This window comes from Melospiza georgiana, chromosome 27, assembly GCF_028018845.1.
Source record: "Melospiza georgiana isolate bMelGeo1 chromosome 27, bMelGeo1.pri, whole genome shotgun sequence".
NCBI classification, from domain to species: domain Eukaryota; kingdom Metazoa; phylum Chordata; class Aves; order Passeriformes; family Passerellidae; genus Melospiza; species Melospiza georgiana.
This window is the reverse complement of record NC_080456.1, coordinates 1347877-1369493: the sequence shown is the minus strand read 5'-3', so window position 1 is coordinate 1369493 and position 21617 is coordinate 1347877. Positions and strand designations below refer to the sequence as shown.

The window sequence follows — 21617 nt, the reverse complement described above, 5'->3', positions numbered from 1 at the left end:
CTTGAAGACCTCTAGCTTTCCTCCCCTTCCTTGTCTTTCCATGATTTTTCCTAAAGAAGGACATCCAGAACACCATTTTTGGAAGTGTGTTGTGTAAAAGCGATTTGGAATATCAGAAAATGGGAATAAGAAACTGCTGTTTCCAGATAGGATGGTCAAAGCCATTTTCAACAGTATTTTGTGATGATAAAAATTGCCATTGTTTTTGTGAGGTAGAGGAAAACTCTCCCAAAACACCATCTCACTGGTGTCCAAAAGGGCAGAATATTGGTAATTATTAGAAAGAGCCATTAAAGGAATTAATGGTCTTTCTGCAACAGAACTGTGAAACCAAAGTGACCCAATGGAAGTGGAGGCTCCACCTTCAAATAAATATAGAGAGATATCTCCAAGAAGATTTAAAAAAAATATATTTTGCATACCAATTGCCTCAGATTGCAAATGTCAGCCAAATTCTGTTAGGCTGTTCTGTTCTGCAGTGGAAAATATTTTATATATTTTATATTTTGAGACTCAAGGAAGTTCATGGAATCACAGAATGGTTTGGGTGGGAAGGGATCTTAAAGCTCATCTTGTTCCACCTCCTGCCATGGCAGGGACACCTTCCACCATCCCAGGCTGCTCCCAGCCCTGTCCAGCCTGGCCTTGGACATTCCAGGGCTCCAGGGGCAGCCACAGCTGCTCTGGGCACCCTGTGCTGGTGCTGCACCACCCTCAAGCTGAAATGCTTTTGGCAATTTTGAAATCTGAGTGTGGAAACAAACGCATCACTAGGTGTCTCTGCAGACCCACATCTCAGCACTGATCAACAGCAAAACAAGAATTCTCCCACTTAAAAGTCACGTCAGTGAAGAAAAAGATCTGGGACATGACACAAAAAAAAACCCCTTTCTTACAATAAGGAAAATGTCCAAGTGCTAAATTGTAAGAAAGTGCTAAAATTCAGTGCTACTTGAGCTGCTGTCCTTGCCTTTGTGCTTTGTGACACAGACATTCATTTTTGGGTGGTACACCATGTGTCAAAATCTGTCTCATCCTAACTCTGAAAATCACTTGTGCTGAGGGAAGTTGGGATTAGTTGGAGGAAAAAAAAAGAAACCCATGGGTTTGCCAAGAAAGAGGTGGCCAAACTCAAAGCCATGTATGATAATTTGGACTTTGTGAATGGATGGGTGCATGACGATGAGAAAAAAATTGGCTTTAAATAAAGAGGAATGCAGGGCTGATCACAGAGCAAACTTTGGATAAATGAAGATCTATAAAGAGAAGAACAGCATTGAGTCCCACCAAATGGACTGTCCACCAGCAGCTTGGGCCAGTGGAAGGTGTCCCTGCCCTTGGCAGGGTGTTGGAACAAGATGGGCTTTAAGGTCCCTTCCAACACCATCCTCTGATTCTGTGGAGAACTAATGTGAGAAGAAGAAACGCTGTCCTGAAAATGCCCATTCAAACTCTGCCAATCTGAAACAAGAGCTGAAAAAACCAAAATTTGATTCCATTTAAATGTCCCTGGCAGTGCTGTGCTTCCCAATCTGATTGGTTTTGCAACTGTTTTTTTCTTGCAAGTAGAGAACAATGAGGACTCCTTTGACATCAAAGGAAAGTTGAAATTAAACATTGATTTAAATTGGTTTCCTCCCTCTTCCATGGAAGAAGGACCTCCCCTCTCCCATCCTGGTCAGAAACAGCTCAAAAATACTCACTAAATAAAGGGAGGGGGCTAAAAAAGGGCCCAATGAGGACTTGAGGTAGAAGAATGAAGCCAAGTGAAAAGCAACCAACAAAAATAGAAGAGGAATTGATTGCTTGGTGGACTTGCAGGACAAAGGGGCAACAACTCAATCACAAGACAAAGCAAAGCACAAAATGAAGAAGCAATGGAGGAAAGAGGGTACAAAAATCTTTGTAAGGTTATGAAAGTTCAGGGAAGACTCATCACATGGGAAAGACCCAGCCTGTCACCCAAACTTGTCACACATCAGGAATCATCTGTGGACCTGGCGACGTGAGAAGATTTCAGCAACAGCCAAAACACCTTGTCTGAGTGTTCTCTCATCTCCCCATCATCTCAGGCATTTTGCATCTCCAAAAATTCTTGCTTTTTCCATCTTAGACAGCAGAAATAGCAGCAGGCAAAGGACCATCCTTTTTGGGTACACCAGGGAATTCCAACAGATTGTCCTGAGATGACATTTTCACAGGTCCAGGCATTGTTTCCCCAGTTTTGGTTGATATCCTTGTTATTGTGTGCCCATATTTTTTTAACATGTCCTGTGGTAAAAAACTTATCCAAAACCTGAAATATTTCACTTTCATGACAAACTTGGTGTATCTGAACATCAAATGATTGATGTTCTTTCCAAATCCTAAGAAAACCTATTTGCTGGGACACCTCCTTCATTGATACTAATTACATTTCATTATTTAGATTTTTTTAAAATCCTGAATTAATGGCCTATGCACATCCCCTCAGCATGAAACCAACAGGCTGAAAATTAGAGAAATGATCCCACTTGCCATTTTTTAAACACCAATCTCATGATTTTTCAGCTCTCTGGAGCATCCTTACCCTCTAAAACTCAGCTGATGGATATGGAGCATTTCTACCTTTCTTTATCCATGCAAACTCAAGTAGACTCAAAGAGCTGAAGCACTCAAGCACTTGGCATGGTGTAGTTGGAAAATGTTTGCCTTTGTGTTGTCACTGGTCTGTCACCCTTATCCCATGACCAGATGAGATGGTGGCTCTATCGTGAACCATCTCTGTGAATATTTCAGCTCCACCTGCTGAAAATCCCTCAGGGGCTGAGCCAACATTTCCCCTCCAGTTGGGTTTTTCCTGGGTGTGTTCCCATTTATTTCACAACTGCCTCCAAATCCTCACTTGAATTCCTCAACTTTCAAGCCTGGCCCAGAAGGGAAATGGCAGCAGCTCTGGGTTTCCAGGAATCAGAAGCTCTTGGTACCTCTCCATGGGCCTGATGATTTTCCAAAGACTCGTGCTAATTTTCTGATATGATCCCCACCTCTTTGTGAGACACTAAATCCTCATTACTTTTCCTGACCGATGCATTCTAATTAGATCAACACTTAAAAAAAAAAAAAAAAAAAGGAAGGAGGGAGGGGGGGACAAAAATTCACAATAGCCACAGGACGGCTTTCCATCTCATTAACTCCCTCACTTATTATTTTCATGAAAATTACTGATAAAAAACGTGCATCTCCATTTGCTGGGACCGGGAGCTTTGTCGGCTCATATCTAACATCTCTCTCATCACCCGGGATGTGAGCTGTTGCCATGGCAATGCACAATAATAGAAACTAATAAATTACAAACGAGATGCTCGTTGAGCAATTATTGTTCTCTTTTATGCAAGTGTCTTGCTAATTTTGATCATAAGGAATGCTTCCATAAAGCAGCCAAGGGATAATAAGTCTATTTCTAGAGATTATTAGAATATAGAGTGAGGATGGGGTTTCTTAGATCAATGATTAAGTGGTTTGCTGCTTTCAGGGAACCTAAATAAGAAACTGAACTTTTCTGGGGGGCTTTTCCCTCATCATGTTGGGAGCTTCAAACTCTGCAGCACCTGGAGCTGAGCTGCTAAAAATGATTTTTTTTTTTCCTTTCCACCACCTTAAAAATGCCCCAAAAGCCTGGAGAAGGCCCCAGCACCTCCCTCCTTTTTAGGGAGAGCTCCAGGAGCTGCCTAGGTTATTTTGGGTTCACTGCAGTTATTTCTGGTGGGATTGTGCAACCCGAAATTCCATTTTTCTACCCCAAAAACCAAGAGCCTGAGAGAGGGAAATGCCGTAGGGGAACACAATCTAGCATCAAGTTTTTTGGGATGCAAGCAGCCAAGATGTATTCCCTGCACTGCAGATGCACATGAAAACCCCAACCATGGGCAGCTTCTCTGAATACTGAGTTACAGTCCCTTATTTTGCCCCAAAAGCCACCAAGGTTCAACTTCTTTTGGCTACTTCAGGTGACATTTCTGTAGTTCTCTTCCTTGTACTCTTCCACTACCCTTGAGGCACCAATTGTCTTCTTCTCCCAGCTAAAATCCAAGTTATGCCAAAGAAGAAGCAAAGGGAATGTTGATCCTGCTGGGGGAGAACTGCAAGATCTGCTGCGACACAAAAAGGAGCAGCAAAGCCAGAAGGAGTTATCTGAGACCCAAAAATCCTTTGAGCTGCCTTAAAACAAAAAGTGAGAGAGAAACAGTAGAGAAAATCCTGATGTTTCTCTCCTTCCTGCCAACAACTAGCATTTTTTCATTTAAAAATGCAACTTTCTTATTTATATTCCCACACACTTGCACAGCTCCCTTGCCCTCACATTTAATTGCTGCAGCATTAGGAGTCTCTTGCAGAGCCACAAACACTGGGGTTGCAGCTCTGCCAACACATGCAAAAAAGGACATTAAAACATTTAAAATAAAGGGAAAAAAAAGTCGCCACAACACCATTTATTGCACTCCATGAGCAAGGCACAGGATTATTTTTTAATTCTTGGCGATGGAGTGATGACTTTCCAGGAGCAGCTCTTGTAGAGCAAGTCTGAAACCTTGTTGGCAACTGCTGCTGGCCCAAGTGCAACAATGGTTATTGGAGAGGAATTTTAAGGCATTACCTGGGGGTGGAGGCTGATGGAGGAGGGGTTGGGGGAGTAGGGCCCCCCCAGGTCGTTCCTGAGTAGGTTGTCACTGTGCATCTTGGTTTTGAGGCAGGTGATGTAGCGGTTGCAGAAGTCCTTGCACAACTCATTGACCTTCTCCAGCTCCAGGAGGTGGATGCGCAGCACCTGGATGGCCTTCACCATCTGCACGAGGGCACAGAGTTAAAATCAAGATTCTCCCCCAAAATCTAATGTAGAACTGATCCCCTACAGCAAAATTAAATTCATTTCCTTTCTCAACGCACACAAGTAATGAATATTCTTGCCCAAAACCCATCCCAGAGCCCATCCCTCTGCATATCTGCATTCCTTTGCCTTGCCCATCAATCAGATGAGATCCAAGAAGAAAAAATTCACCAAATTCACCACTGCCTTCACGGGAATTGCTCCCCATGCCCCAAAAAAAGAGTACAAGCCAATCTCCTCGTTGTTGAAAAGTGTTTGGTTATTCTCTGGAGGCCACTTCTTCTAACAAGATTACGGGGCTGCAGCTCAGCCGTGAGCTGTTGCTGGTGCAAAGCCTGGGCCTCATTAAAACGTACCCCATAAACCTTAAAAAATTTACACATAAAACATTCCTCTCGCCGAGCTGAAACCTTAAGTTTTACAGCCGCTGTTTGAAATCTTGCATAATATATAAAATTTCAGCTATTCACTCCGGGGCAATAAATCCGGTTTTATGTAACAAAGCGTCTTTGCATTTCAAAGAGTGTTTTTAACTTGCAAATTTTAGTGGTCATCTTTACAAACTGCAAGTTGCCATGGTTGGGAAACATCCTGAAAAATCCAGGGCCAAACTCCAGTGGCAGAGAAAGTGAATTTTTGGTTCGTGAACAACAGGGATGATAGGTTGAGGCTGGAAAAATCTTTTATTTATCTTCCTTTTTTTGCTTTTTTTTATTTTTTTTTTTCTTCTTTTTTTTCCCTCCTCAGCAGTTGACACAGGCAAAGCACAAGGTGGAGGTGTCGTCCCCAGGATTTCCGCATCCTCCCAGGGCTCACCGGCCATGAAAGTCAATATTCAAGGGCAAAGGCAAGAAGACCTGACACATATATGTAAAAAAATAAATCTCTCAATTATCTCAGCTCATTTGCTTAGGGTCTCATTTTATGTCCCTGCTCCGCTGCGTCGTATATCTGTCCGGATAAAGAGTTACAGTCCGACGGCGTACGTGCGCGGGGTTGTAAAAAATACAGATGCTGAATTAATTGACTGTGTGGCACTCGGCAGCTGATTGAGTTGATAATGGTGAGATCTGACCTTTTTCTAATTTCTAATTATGTGCATCTTGGCAGCGAGGAATACATGACTCTTATCCTAATGATAGCTAATGCCACTGGCCTTTTTAGCCCTGCTGTGCCATCACCAGTTTCTGGCAAATGGGTGGTGTTAAAAAAAAAAAAAAAGGAAAAACAAAACCCAAAAAATAACAACAACCAAAATAAGGACAATGTAAATAGAGGAAAAGTGACAGCTCAAGAGCAGGTTCAAATGTTGAGTTTTGAGCACTGCAAGAGTTTTTAACCCAAAATTCCCTCCCAACGAGAGGAATGTGCTCCTCCAGCATCAAATCAACCATCTCCTCTGTCTTGATGCAGGTTACCCACACTGAGGTGCATGGCTCCTCCTTTTTTGGTGGAGTTCTGGGCATTGGATAGAAAATATACACCCAGCTATGTACTAGAACCAGGCAAACCCAGATAAACAGAGATATAGATACATAGAAAGATACAGCAACAGATACAGAAATATATGAATATGAATGTATCAAGTCTGTAAGGTTACACATGGGATCAGTGGGACCAACCCAACTGCACATGGCCAAATTTCACCTTGGCAGCAAGAGTTGCTTCAGAATATGCCTAAAAAACATGATTGGTGTGATGTGGGTTTCTTTTTTTTAAAAACCACACAAAGCCTGAAAATAGCCAGTGTGGATACATTTCCTGCCCTGATTATTTGCTGGTGATGTTTCATCTTGATATGTACAGAAATAGGTTTATCCTTCCCAAAATTTTAGATTCTTTTTCCTTCCTTTCCTCAATTTCTCTACTCCTGATAGATCCTTACACCCATTTTTATGCAATTTAATGCAGTGGGGGTTTGTTGGTGCACCTCAGCATTTGTTTAGTCCAAAAACTGAAATAATCCCAAACATTGTTTGGGTTATTGGGTTCTTGTGAGTTGTTTGGGTTTTGTTGATTGCTTGTCCCGGAGCAATTTCTGTTCTTGACTACAAGTTATTGCAAAATGAGTTTAGCAATATGCAAAAGGGGGGCTTTGCCTGGCCTCCAAATTTTTTGGAGGGCCTTCTGCAGACTTTTGTTTTAAGGATGTTAAAAAACTCTTCACCACAAGTTGAAGCTGGGTACAAACATGTGGGATTTTACTTCATGTTCAAATCTTCTCTTGCTTTTTTTAAAAAACAGTAGTTCTTGCACCTAGACAAGTTTTGCTAGTTCTTCCCTTTGTGATATCACCATTCAAAATCCCCTCCTTGATACCTGCAATACTTGGAAAAAGGAGCCTATGAATTGCCTGATTTTGCTTCTTTATTTTTGGGATGGAAATCCCTCTTCTACAAGTCCCAGGGGACACAGACCCCTCAGGGGAGTTGTTTTGCTGTTTGCATCATCAGAGGTGTGCAGAATTCTCTCTCAGACCTTGAAAATCTGTTTGTGGAGCATCAGGACAGTGCCATGAACTTTTCTACCCACGTTTGCCATGGAGACCATGTGTGGATGCTCTTCTGGGAAAAATACCAGGATTTGGGGATATTTCCTGAGGTCCACACAAGAGAAATCCAAAGCAGAGTCTTCTGAGGCACCATCCAGCAGCAATGGATGCAGCAGGGAATTTGAGTTGATATGGCAGGGAATCCACCAGAGCCAGTCCAAGTGTTCCAAACTGTTGAGATCCATGACCTTTTCCATAACTTTTTCCATGAAGTTTTCATTCTGCCCTGCTCCTAGGACATGAGCTGGCCATGACACTTCAAACCAGATGGTGGCAGACAAGCCTGCTGACACTACTGTACGTTGCACTGTGGAGCAGTAATTCCTACAGAGACTGCAACTCTTGGGGCACAAACCAACCAATAATCCCAGTTGTTTTCAGGAACCTTGTTGACCCCATGGAGGTTGTGTGGGATAAAAAGGGGCAGGGAGGTTATTCTTACAGGGGATCTTCTGGAAAATGTCTCCAAGAAGGTGCTGGAGAAGGTCTCAAAAGGCCAAGATGGCCAGCACTACAGAGCCCCAGAGACATGGTGGTAGATCTTCATTTGTTCCTCACCCCCTAACTTTTCAACAACCCCCAGGAATCATCTGCCAAGCCCCAGCTGCCTATACCAGGTTGTCCAGCTCGGGGTCGTCGCTGAAGAAGGGCTTGTGTTCCTGCTCCTGCTGGTGGACAAAGTTCTCGATGTCGACATCGAAGCTGGCCGAGGTGATGCACTCTGAGCCCTGCGTGGCCTGCTCACACTTCTCAAAGAGCAGCGTCAGCAGGGGGAAAAGAGGGTGCCTGCAGAGGAAAAATGAGAACACCCATAAGGCCCACTGTTTTGGGTCCCATGTCCAACTTTACCCATCCATCCCTCCATCCATCCATCCATCCATCCATCCATCCATCTATGCATCCACCCATCCATCCCTCCATCCATCCATCCATCCATCCATCCATCCATCCATCCATCCATCCATCCATCCATCCATCCATCCATCCATCCATCCATCCATCATCCATCCATCCATCCATCATCCATCCATCCATCATCCATCCATCCATCCATCCATCCATCCATCCATCCATCCATCCATCCATCCATTCCCTCCCAGTCTCTAAGAACCTGGTCATGCAAACCTCACTCCCAAGTCACACTGGAAGTGGACCCTCTTGATCTCTTTCAACAACCACAACAAAAAAAAAAGCTTTAAAATTGTACAATTCACTATCTCCTCCATCAGGCTTGTTCCATGGTGTTTTCCATCATTGCACCAAAGTCAGCATTTCCTAAACAGGCAAAAAGGTTAAGTCTTGGACATAGCCAAGATGTCCTGGAGCCATCTGCTGTCCAAGTGGCTTTTCCTTTCAAGGATGGACATTAGCACCTGCTCATGGATGGTAATATTTCACCTCAAAATGTCTTTTTGGTTGGAGTTGATGGATGGGGACTTCTATCTGCCTGCAGAATCCTATGGATCAACCTTGTTATGGGCTCTTTGCACCTCTGACAAGTCCACAAAGATGGGTCAAATCCCACTTCTTTCTTACCATGAGCTCATCTTGAAAACAAAGATTTATAGCTCTTCTTGAAACCCAAATCTCTCCAATGATGATGCAATATAAAATGCAAACACACAAACAGCACCAGAGCTCGTGGACAATACAGGGGTGAAGACCACGGCTTAGGGCAAGCCTCAACGAGCCCCTCCAGCTGTGCAAATTCAAATCAAAAATGTTTTATGGAGTCTTTCCAGACAGAAATGCAAAATGCTCCTGCAGGAATGGCCTCCCACAGCACTCCAGTTACCCGGGCACAATGGGATTGGCTCCACCATTTTATCTCCAAAAGATGGTCCAAAAGATGATTATGAATCACCTCCTGACAGCCTCTTTGAGCCGGAGTCAGGCGAAGGGGTTAAACCCCTTGGCTAAGTCTTCATTTGCAGCCGCTAATACCACAGCATATTATAGTTTAATCTGTCCTGATCCTGGTTTAATGCAAGATTCACCGAGGCTGGAGCAGAGAGTGGTGAGGGGGGGAAATCATTTCATAATTTCAGTCGCCCCGCTGGAGCTTAGCCAGGGGATATGAAAGGCAAATTCCAGGCGGAAAGTTGAATTATTGGGACTTATGAACGGTGCCACCGCAGCAGGTGCCTGCTGCCATTTCCAGAGCTGCTCCAACAATTAGGAGCAGAGGTATGGAATTACCCCAAGGATGGGGGTGTGCGGAGGGAAAAGGGGGTTGCAGCCCCTGAGATATTTGAGCCCCTTTTCTTTGAGGGGTTGCATTAAGGCCAGTGTCACCCCGTGCTCCTCAGTATTGACAATGGGGAAAACGCTGCTCTGGGCCCCCAGAAAAGGTTTGGGGCTGGCAGAGAGTAGGAGGAGGAAGGAATATGGCTGAGGTGACAATGGTTTGCTTTTCAGCTGAAAATAAAGTGGAATAAAAAAAATTTTAAACCTAAGATAAAATAAAAAAACCAAAGCGGAATCCAATTCGATCAAATCCACCAATAAGTAAAAATAAAATTAAATGGAACAAAACAATTAAATAAACACCAAATAAGATAAAATAACATTAAACAAACAAAAAAAAAACACCCCAAATTTAAAATATCTATATTTTTAAAAATGACAAAAACAAACACAAGGGGAAATCAGGGGGCCAAGACCCCTAGGGATGGGTTAAAGGAGGCACCAAGGGCACCCTCTGAGAGCCGTCTCGAGGAATGCTGGAATTTGGGGGTTTGCCATGAGCTTTATGCCAAATTATTGTGGAATTTGGTTTGGCTTTTTTTCATTTTTGTACGGAAAAAACCAACCCAAACCAGGTTTTCCTTATTTCCAGCCTTTCCATGCTCACACCATGCAAAGGAAATGACGGCCCACCACAGCAGGTGGAGGTTGTGGCATAAAAATTAAGAGCTGGAGCCCCTTTTTGCCATAAAATTTGCAGTGGGGAGAATAGATGGATATCCAGGGTGCACAGGGGAATCAGGAGGATTTTCCTCACTGTGGATGTTACAGAGGAGGAAAACCAACCCTATGGCACAAAGAAGAGTTTTGGGGTAGAAAAATCTGCTTTTAGTGATTTAGTTTTGAAAAAAAAAAAAAAAACTTGGTTTGTTTAGTTGGGGTTTTTTTCTGCCAGGGAATCCTCCAAATGAAAGGGCTGAACCAGCCCTGACATTTTCCTGCAGGAGAGAGGTCGTTTGCAGCCACTAATAAAAAGGATTCGACACGGGCTAATAAAGAGGAATGAATTCCTCTAATGGCCTAATTTCCCACCTTCAGCCGAGCCAGCAGCACAGCGGGCATGTCACAACAGGAATTTTATTTTTTTTCACTCTTTTTCCCCTGAAAAACCCTCAAACAACCCAAAACAAAACAAAAAAACCCCAAACAATAAAAAATAACCCCACAAAAAGCCCCCCCCATCAAACTTAATGCAAAGAAATCCACTTGGAAAAACCCAATTTGTGGTGCTTGGGTGGTTTAAGCATCATCTTCTCTGGTCCAAAATCCATTGGGAAGTCCCAGCCCCACTGTTGCATAAAGTCAAGAAAACACTTTAGCTGGGAGAAAATTGCAGCTGAGCAGTGGCACTGCTGGACCAGTCCCTGCCAAGCTGCTCCCACACCAACAAGGGTGGGCAAGGATTTATTTTTTCCCCTTTTTTTCTATTTTTTAACGGGTGATAAACCTCCTGGTAGGGCATAAAACCCGGCAGGGTGACTTGTCCATGGGTTTTTATATTTCCCATCACATTTTCCCAGCAATTTCCCTCCAGCTTGATCGACTGATGCTCACAGCCAATGCCTTCTGCCTTGGTGCAATTATTGAAAATTAACAAAAAATCCATTGGTTTGGGTGGAGGGAAATGGACCTGGGAGGGCTAAGAAAAATCTTTGTGTGCTTTTGATACCTAATGACATACACAGCATCCATTTGAACCACTGGATAGGGAGATACTCAGCAAAAAAAAAGTTAATTTTATGCATATATATAATGTACTGCATAAATATATAGTAGGATATATTTGTTTTATATAAAAATATATTTGTGGGGTTATTTCAGTCAGTACCCAAAATTAAGCATCCAGGTTTGGGCAATAAGTGCACACATGGAGCTGGACAACAATTTCCCCCCAGTTTTCTGGAGGAATACCTCCCACAAGGTGTTTTTCCCATGTCTTTGACCTTCCAATTAAGGCTGTGAAAACTCCAAGGTGGGGTGGGGTTTGTTTTCTTCCCTTTATCCCACAAATGCTGCAGAACTCTTCAAGGAAGGGCAAAGAAATGTAATTTTGCCCTCAAATGTCTTCTTTTGCTTTGAGGAAATGATTTCCATCACTGAGAGGCCTTCAGTAAATAATCCTTGGTGTTTTCCTGGGAAAGAGTGAGTTTATCCCATCCTTTCATCCACTTTTTCAGACCTTTCAGCCTTGTAATATTTGATATTTGGAGGGCAAATATTTTATTTCCTTCAAGTCTAACCTGCAATTTTTTGGTTCACAAGCCCCCACAGCCCTGGTCATTGATAGGTTAATCCTAAACCTTAAACTTTAATCCTAATTATATTAGAAAATTGTTACTCTTGCATCATTGCTCTACGATTTGTAAATTATCACATATCACTTGTATAATTACATATTACTTATATAATTATACTATTTACATAATTAAAACAGTACTTATAGCAGTTATATAATAACGTTACTGCATATATTAAAATATTATGTATTATTATGCCCAAATTGACAAAAAATGGACTGGAGGAGTCATCCATCACTGCCCACATCCTGTGCAGATACAGGAACTGCACATTTCAGGTTAATGTGTGACTTCACTCCTTGTTCAGCCCCAAATCACGAGACTTTGCCCCCAAAAAGTAAATTTGGGATTTTTTGTAATATTTTGAGGGGGCAGAGATGCTGCAGAACAACATCCACGAAGGAGCTCCACCACCACACGTTACAATCAATGGTTATTATTGCTAAAAAGGAGCTAATTGCTAATTCCCCCCTTCCCGTGTGTTAAGTAATGCATTAGAAGAGCAGCAGATTAATAATGCATCATAACAACGAATGCATCAAATAACTGGTGCATTAATTAATGCATCGCCGAACTGACGCAACAACCCACAATAATGCAATAATTGATGCATTCCAACAATGAAGCCATTAATTAAAAGGCGTTAATGAATGCAATTATCTTGCCTCACCTGTAGACAGCCCTCTTGTCGGCCTCCAGCTGTGCCTGGGGGTCGCCGCCTGCTGACGGCACCGGCGCGTTGGCGGCTGCCGCCGGCGTGGTGAGGTGCACGGGCTGGGCTTTGGTGGGCTGCTGGGCTGTGGCTGTCATCTGGGGAGGGCAGGGGATAAAGGAAAGAGGGAAAAAGAGATGTGAAATAAAATCCAATAAAATGAAAACAGGGTTTGCTGCGCTTTCCTGATGGGTTTCGCGGTGTTCCGCGCAGGATTTGGGGAGTTTGGCACGCAGCGTTCTAGGTTTTGGTGGGCTGTGGCAGTCATCTGAGGAGGGCAGGGGATAGAGGGGAAAAAGAATGTGAAATAAAATAAAATAAAATAAAATAATAAAATAAGAACAGAGTTTGTTGTGCTTTCCTGACGGGTTTTGTAGCATTCTGCGCAGGATTTTGGGAGTTTGGGATGCAGCACTCTAGGCTTTGCTGGGCTGTTGGGCTGTGGCTGTCATTTGAGGAGGGCAGGGGATAAAGGAGAGAGGGGAAAAAGAATGTGAAGTAAAATAAAATATAATAAAATGAAAACAGCGTTTGTTGCGCTTTCCTGATGGGTTTCATGGTGTTCCGCGCAGGATTTTGGGAGGTCAGGATGCAACGTTCTAGGCTTTCCTGGGCTGTGGCCTTCATCTGGGGAGGGCAGGGAAAAAGGAGAGAGGGGAAAAGGAATGTGAAATAAAATAAATAAAATAAAATAAAATAAAATAAAATAAAATAAAATAAAATAAAATAAAATAAATAAAAAAATAAAATAAAATAAAATAAAATAAAATAAAATAAAATAAAATAAAATAAAATAAAATAAAATAAAATAAAATAATAAAATAAAATAAAATGGAAACAGGGTTTGTTGTGCTTTCCTGACGGGTTTTGCGGCATTCTGCACAGGATTTTGGGAGTCAGGATGCAGCATTCTACCTTTTGGTGGGCCGTGGCTGTCATCTGGGGAGGGCAGGGGATAAAGGAGAGGGGGGAAAAAGAATGTGAAATAAAACACAATAAAAACAGGGTTTGTTGTGCTTTCCTGATGGATTTCGCGGTGTTCTGTGCAAGATTTGGGGAGTTTGGGATGCGGCGTTCTAGGCTTTGCTGGGCTGTGGCTGTCATCTGGGGAGGGCAGGGGATAAAGGAGAGAGGGGGGAAAGAATATGAAAAAAAAGTTTAAAAAAAATTAAAAATTAAAAAAAAAAACAAAAAAAACAAACAGGGTTTGTTGTGCTTTCCTGACGGGTTTTGCAGTGTTCTGCATGGGATTTTGGGGAGTTCGGAATGCAGCGCTCTAGGCTTTGGTGGGCTGTGGCTGTCATCTGGGGAGGGCAGGGGATAAAGAACAGAGGGGGAAAAATGTGGAATGAAATAAAGTAAAATAAAATAAAATAAAATAAAATAAAATAAAATAAAATAAAATAAAATAAAATAAAATAAAATAAAATAAAATAAAACCAGGGTTTGTTGTGCTTTCCTGATGGGTTTCGCAGCATTCTGCATGGGATTTTGGGAGTTTGGGATGCAGCGCTCTAGGCTTTGGTGGGCTGTGGCTGTCATCTGGAGAGGGCAGGGAATACAGGAGAGGGTGGAAAAACAATGTGAAATAAAATAAAATACAATAAAATGAGAACAGGATTTGTTGTGCTTTCCTGATGGGTTTCATGGCATTCTGCGCAGGATTTTGGGAGTTTGGGATGGAGCGCTCTGGTGGGGCAGGTAAAACACACCCAGGCATTTTATCTTTGCCTGGAAAGAGAAGGTTTAGATTTTTACACATTTTCCCCAACTTTTCACCCATGGAAATACAGGAAAAAACTCCCACCATCTTTATTGCGCGGGGTAATTTAGGCAGGGAAGTTTCACACAAGTCCCAGATTAAATCAGCTGCAGCACCGTGGTTTGCCAAGAGCCCTTTCAAGGCAGGTATTACTGTCTAGACAGAGTCATTTTCAATTTTATCCCCAAATTAGGTGAGCCTCTTCCAGCTCGCCAAGCCCAGCAATGAGTCACCTCAGAGCAGAGCTGTGAGAAGACAGCCAAAAAAAATCTAATTTTTTTGGTGCCCATGCCCAAATCACCCAACATTAGCCCCAATGGGAATGTGAAATAAATCACCCTGGCTACAAATATTGTGCTTGTTTTAAAAACAGCCAAGATTTTAGGTAAATCTGGATTTTTAAGATGGAAGATGCGCTTGTCCCTGTGCTCCTGTGAATCCCTGAGCATCCTTCCAACACCCAACACCTTCTGGAACAGGGCAACACCTATTTAGGGGCAGTTTTCACTTTAAAATAAAAATCTGAATTACTCATTGTCAGACTTCAGACAGGTCCAACCTGGCCTTTGCATTATCAACACAAGATTCCATTAAAAAAAAAAAAAAAATCAGGGAGAATTTGAAACAACTGGGGTGCATCAGCAGCACCCCAAATCCAGAGGTTTCAGCCTAAAATCCCAGTGAAAAAACTGTTGCAAAGTGGTTGGTTTGCCTGCCTCTCTGCTGAAATGTGTGAAAAAATTAGGATTTGCCTATTTTTACCTGTAAATGTTCAGTCTTCCCTTGAGGCACAGAGCAAAAGGAAGCTCTGGTTCTTGCTAAACGTTATATATATAGTTTATTATACATAATTTTAATTTTTGTATAATGTTATATTTATATAAAAATTATATCTAATTTTATATATAATACATAATTTTACATATAATTTATTTATTATATAATATAGCATTGCTAAATATTATATATATAATTAATTTATTTGTCTAATACAATTATATCTTCCTGTCTGTGTTTTGATATAAATAATATTTTTATTTGTCTGATATTTATATATATATTTCTATATATATAGAATAATATATAAATATTATTCTATAAAATGAATAAAAGATACATATACTTATATGTATATTTATTATATAAAATGAATAAAAGATACATATACTTACATGTATATTTTATTTGTCTAATATATTTTTAAATTTATTTGTGATCGTTAATATATAAAAATGTTCATATAAATAATTGTGTCATTATTGGTGTAAATGGATTATGTATATTTATACAAAAATATGTAAAACTTCATAAACCCAAGCTGGACCAAAATCATGACACCTTTTGCTTTTAAAATGTTTGCCTTTAATATCTCCTGCCTGACCTTTTGCTGTCGCTTTTTTTCCTTTTTTTTTTTTTTTCTTCTTTTCAATCTCCTTTATTGTTCATAACTCCAAAGTTGGGCTCCAGCACCTGCAAATTCACTTGGCTCTATTTAATTTCCAACTCTCCCCACAGGTTCAATTTCTGTCCCTCTTCCCCTCCCTGGTGCTACAGAAATGAGAGAAATTTGGGCTTCACTTCCCCTCCTGCTCACAGCAGTTGGGATTTCTCCTTTTTTCCCTCCCATTTTCCATTTAAAACCAAAAATGCAGCAGATTTTGGGATAATCCAGCCACATCACTGAACATCTCTTCATCTTTTTTCCCTTTTTTTTTTCTCCCTATTATCTCCACGGAAAATTACATTTATGCAGGGAAAAATGGCTTTTCCTCCCAACCTTTTCCCTTTTTTCCCTTTTTTATCCTCCCCCCATCATCACACTTATTTACCAGTATTCCAAAGCCCTTTTTGCATCCTGCCAAGTTGAATATTTCCAGCCAAGTCTGCAACTAATTGAGCTATTACCCAAAAAAAAAAAAAAAAAAAAAAATAAAGCTTCCTTTGGGGCTGCTCTGAAGCCATTACCTCACCTTGGACTAAAGAAAAGAACGAAAAATAAGTAAAAAATAATTCCAAGTCTATGGAAAACGAGGGGAGAGGATGCTGAGATGGGGGGGGGTTTGCAGCTGAATAGGAAGGAGGGGAAAAAATGGAGCCAAAAATGAAATTTAGGGGAGCAGGTGGGGAGGGAAAAGGCAGCAGGTTCCTGGTAGTGGGAAATAGGAGGAAATATTTGGGTGTAAAAGTTGTAAATTTTGATAAAAAAACACAGGTGGGTTTTGGTTTGCTTTCTTTTTCCCATGGAAAATGGCCAAAAATAGTTGGAGGAGGAGGGAGAAAAGGTAAATGGGAAAAGAAAATAAAAAGCACAAAAAGTTATGTTTAAAAAACAGCAAAAAAGTGAAGAAAAAAATTATAATGGTCACAATAATTATGTAAACTGTTAAAAATCTGTTAGAATGTGTTTCAAATATGTTCAAAATGTGTTTACAAATATATTGAAAAGTAAAATTTTAAAATATTACAAATATGTTCAAATATGTTCAAATATGTGAAAATCCAAAAATGTTTTATAAACACGCTAAAAATGTATTTAAAATGCAGAAAAATGTAAAAAATACATTACTAAAAATCCAAAATGCTTTAAAATGTAGAAAATACAAAAAGAGATGCTAAAATGTTGAAAAAAAATTAAATTCTGCTCAAAATATCCTTAAAATACGTTTTAAATATAGAAAATATAAAATTTAAATAAATTAATTAAATAAATTTAAATATATATGTCTCTGTTATAATCACCAAAAAAGCACTTTTTATGGGGAGGAGGGGAGGAAGAAAGATACTTTTATCACTTTCTGTGTTGAAAAATAGGAAAAATCAACTTCTCCACTTGATTTTTAATTTTTTTCAAAATGTATTTATAGAGTAATTGTATTGTTACAATTATTAGTAATTGTATTGTTAGAAAATACATTGATAATGTATTTATTTATTGCTCATTTTTGTCCCTGTTGTAACCACGCGGGGGGAAGATGCTTTTTTATCACTTTCTGTGCTGAAATTCATTAAAAATTAACCCAATTTTTAACAACACTTTTTCTTAAATATATTTTTAGAGTAAATAAATAAATAAATTAGTTAATTAATTAATTAATCCCCCTTCCTCTCTTTTTTGTCCTTCTTGTGACCACCTAATAAATATTTTTTTTGGAAGGGCAAAGCTGCTTTCATCACTTTGGATGCTAAAAATACCTATTTTTAAAAAACCTCTTTTTCCCATTGAAATGGCTGAAGATTCTTCCTCAGCTTTTAGCTGTCCTTCATTACAGAAAACTGATTTTAATGCAGATTTTCATTTTCAACAGGTAGAGAACTCAATGAGATCATGCTTGGTGTGAAAGATGCTCCATGTTCCACTCCTTCAACAGATTCCAGGGATTAATGAAGCATTTTTTCCTTCCAAAAATCAGCTTTTCCCATCATTTCTGCTTCATTTTTGCTGTTTCTGACACTGAGGGTGCCAGCTTGCACAGCCTCTGCTGTAAAACATGAATGCAAAGCTCCCCAAATCCCATTTTTTAGCACTTTTCTCCCCAAAGTGCTTCCCTTGACGAGGAGGAGCTCATTGTAGCTCTGATAATCAAAGATTTTTCCATTTATCCACTCCTCCCCGTTTCTTCCCCACTTTTGGAGAGAAGAAATTTGTGCAATTTGCTTTACCAATCCCTGGAAATCCCAAATTTTCAGGTGAAAAGTTCACAGCAGTCCAAAAAAAAAAAAAATAAAAAATCAATTCTTGGCTGCAGCTTTTCCTTCCAAACCCACTAAACGCTCGAGCAACCTCCTTGATAAGGTAAAAAAAAAGGAAGGATTTGGTCAGCAAAGCTCCTGAGGGTGCCCAAAATTCAATATATTCAAACAGGGGGCAGAGAAGGGACAAGGAGGGAGAAGGGAGAGGGGAAATCTCCAAAGGATGCCAGGGAAAATGCGGCTGTTTTAAAAAAGTCCCTTAAATTGCCCATTAGGACTCAAACGGTGCCGTGGCTCCCCCGCTGTGTAAGCGAGAAAAGGGAAAAAAAATTTGGAGAAAAAAAAAAAAAAAAAAAAGGAAAAAAACCCCCAGCCCTACTGAAGGCAGAGCAGCGAAGCGAGGAAATGATGACACAGAAGTTGGAGGAGCCATAAAACCCCAGCGAGTGTCGTTTGTGAGGAGTGACCTTTCCCCACCGAAGGAAATGAGGAGAGAGGAGACACGGGTGCCTCCAAGGGGGCGTGTAAAAGTCAATTTATTTATTTTAGCTTGCAGAGGACAGGCTTAGGGGGGTGAGATTTTTGGTGGGTTTTCCATTTTCTTTTTTTCTTTTTTTTTTCTTTTTTTTTTTTTTGTTTGGGTTTTTTGTTTAGTTTTTTTTGTTTGTTTGTTTTTTTGTGGGATATTTTTGTGGTTTTTTGTTTTGTTTTGTTTTGTTTTGGGGTGCTTTTTGTTGGCAGGGGAGATTTTTCTGCTTTCACAAATGAGAAACGCAGCAAATAAGGAAAAGCTTGAAATCTTCCACATGGACACAAAAAAAAAAAAAAAAGCTGGTTTGAACAGGGAGCTGGCTCAATGCACAATACAGATCACCCCTGTTTAGTCATTGTAGCTGGGAAAGCAGAAATGTGATATAAATGTATCCCTAAAAAATCTCAGGACTTTTTAGAGGTAAATTTAGGCTTTGAGGTGCAGGACCACCTCCAAAATTCATTTTTTAGGCTTCAAGGTGCAACACCATCCCCAAAATCCATTTTTTAGGCTTCAAGGTGCAACACAATCCCCCAAATCCATCCTCAGCTCCCAAGTCCAGCCCTCTGGGGTGCTCCAGAAGAGTTTCTCTTAGACAATCTCCTCTTTTTGTAATAATTTGACTCCATAATGATGCTTGAAAAAGTTATTTGGCTGCTTAGAGCACCATTGGAGATGAAATCTTTTATCTCCCCTGCCACAGGTTATTAAAAAATGCCACTGAAATAAATCAAAGGCCATTCCTATGACTAAACCTGTCCTGGTTCAGTTAAATATTTCATCTTTCTAGCTAATTCACCTGCTGGTTGCAACCATGCCACTGTGCCAGCTTTCCAAGAAGACCCAAAGACCCCAAAATCACAGAATTTAGAGAATCACAGAATCACTGGGTTGGAAGAGACCTTCAAGATCATTGAGTCCAACCTCAACACCTCAACTGAACCCTGGCACCCAGTGCCACATCCAGGCTTTGTTAGACACACCCAGGGATGGGGACTCCACCACCTCCCTGGGCAGAACATTCCATTCTTTCAGTAAAAAAAACCATTTTTCTGACATCCAACCTAAATTTCCCTTGGCACAGCTTGATACACAAGCCAAAAAAAAGGGAAAAACCCCATAGTTTAACCCAAAATCTTTCCATCTTGCAGACTGAGTGAAGAGGTTTTAATTCTGCCAGTTCTGAGATTAATACATTGTTTTGTACTGGGCGTTATTTGGAGAAATCGAGGTAATGAATGCAGGATCTGGGGGTCCTGGGGGGTCTGGAGGACACTCACCTGTGGGGTGTCCTGGTAGGGAGGAGGAGGCACTGTCTGGGTGGCCATCATGGTCAGAGCTGGGGCAGGGGAGACATGGTGCATCCTGCTTGGGACTCACATCGAGAACCTGCGGGCGGCAGAACAGAGCTCTGGAGTTCCAGGGATGGCCCCAAACCCTGAAAAACCCCACAGGAAGGGAAGGAAAAACGAAAGGCAGAGAGGAGAGGTGGCACTCCTCACACTGCCCCCTGCCACACGGTCCCTGGAAGAAACTCAAGGTGGTTTGATGAGCCTTGTTGTGATTTGATGGTTTTTTGAGTTTTGTGGTTTTGGATAAGGAATGCACTAGGAGGGGAGGATAAGCAGGTCACTGGCAGCAGGATCTTCACTGGAGATCAGGTGCCACGAGTGAAACTCAGGATCTTTTCTCCTCTGTGAACTCTGGCACACTCAGGGCATTTTCTTCCCACCCCTCATGCCTAACCACACTGCCTAAATGGGGATTTCCATCCCCTTTCCAGCTATTCCTCTGTTCTGGAAGCAGAAAGATAAATACAAAATTTAACATTTTTAAATTATACACTAAACTGTCCCAGAATGATGTGTCTCTTTGCCTTTGGTCACCACAGAATCACATCCTCAGAAGGGACATCGAGAATTCAATGTGGAGATTCACCAACATACTTAATATATTTATTTATTTATTATTTTATTTAACATGTTCCTGTTAGAGTGCTGTGCACTCTAACCTAGCTGCCTCCTGTGCTGAGGTGACTGACCCCATGATGACTGAATGCACAGAAATGTGGAAATTCTTGTTTGATTTGAGCCAGGGAGCAAACCTGGATTTTGCACAGCCCATAAACTGAGGAGATGGTGCTCACACTGCCTCCAACCTCTCTGAAAGCTGCTGCTTTCTCCAAAATGCAGTTATCTGGGAGGAAAACAGACTAATTTTTTTGTATCTTCAGGTCCAAAGGAGATGGAGAAAAAAGAGGGGCACCAGGAAGGGACAAATTTGTAGTGGAGCACTTGGCTGGGAAAAGTCCCCAACAAATAGACCTTATGGTAGATATGACCCAAAAGCAATTCTTGGTCCTGAAAATATCTTTTATCCCACTCTTCCACTGCAGCTGTGTGGTTGCTTTAGAAAGAAAAGCCAATCATCTTGCCTGAATTCTTAAAAAACTCTGTCCTGTCCTCTCTATGGCTCAGAGCTCTGGTTTGGGCCAACTCACAAAGTTACCCAAAAAAAGTCCTGTGACCTCCAAAGGACATTTCTTCTTGAAAAGAAGAAATTTCTTCTTTCAGAAGAAAGACGTTTTTTCTTCTTCTGAAGAAGAAGACATTTCAATGTCAAAGAAGACATTTTTATTTTCTCCTTTCTGTAAGAGGTGGCACCTCTCCAAGGATCTCCCCATTGTGATGCACTGACTTTCCCCTTGGCTTCTTATCTGGGGAAAAGCCATGGCACCACCCCATGACGAAATGCAGGAAGTTATGAAAGTCCCCAGATATTGTCAGGGAAAATAACCCAAAACCAGTGTCAGCACTGCTTTCACCACAAAATGGCAGGAAGGGACAAGGAAAAGGAGAAGAGGCACTGATGAGCTCAGCCAAAACTGAGGCACATTTGGGAATGTTTGTGAAAAATTTAGTCCTCTCTATTATTTTGGGGGAAGAGGTGCAATATTCTG

General features: G+C 41.1%; 1 protein-coding gene across 3 annotated transcripts in view; it reads right to left on the bottom strand.

The window, feature by feature from the left end:
• Nucleotides 1–21617, bottom strand: part of PKNOX2 (PBX/knotted 1 homeobox 2) — a 107576-nt gene that overhangs the window by 9793 nt on the left and 76166 nt on the right. For all 3 annotated transcript variants that reach the window (XM_058041162.1, XM_058041161.1, XM_058041163.1), the window contains 4 exons: nt 19939–20047; nt 12633–12772; nt 8033–8204; nt 4637–4825 (listed from right to left, as the gene is read on the bottom strand). In XM_058041162.1, coding sequence (XP_057897145.1) covers nt 4637–4825; nt 8033–8204; nt 12633–12772; nt 19939–20022 — 585 coding nt within the window. In that variant the 5' untranslated portion in view covers nt 20023–20047. The remainder of the gene's footprint in view (nt 1–4636; nt 4826–8032; nt 8205–12632; nt 12773–19938; nt 20048–21617) is intronic.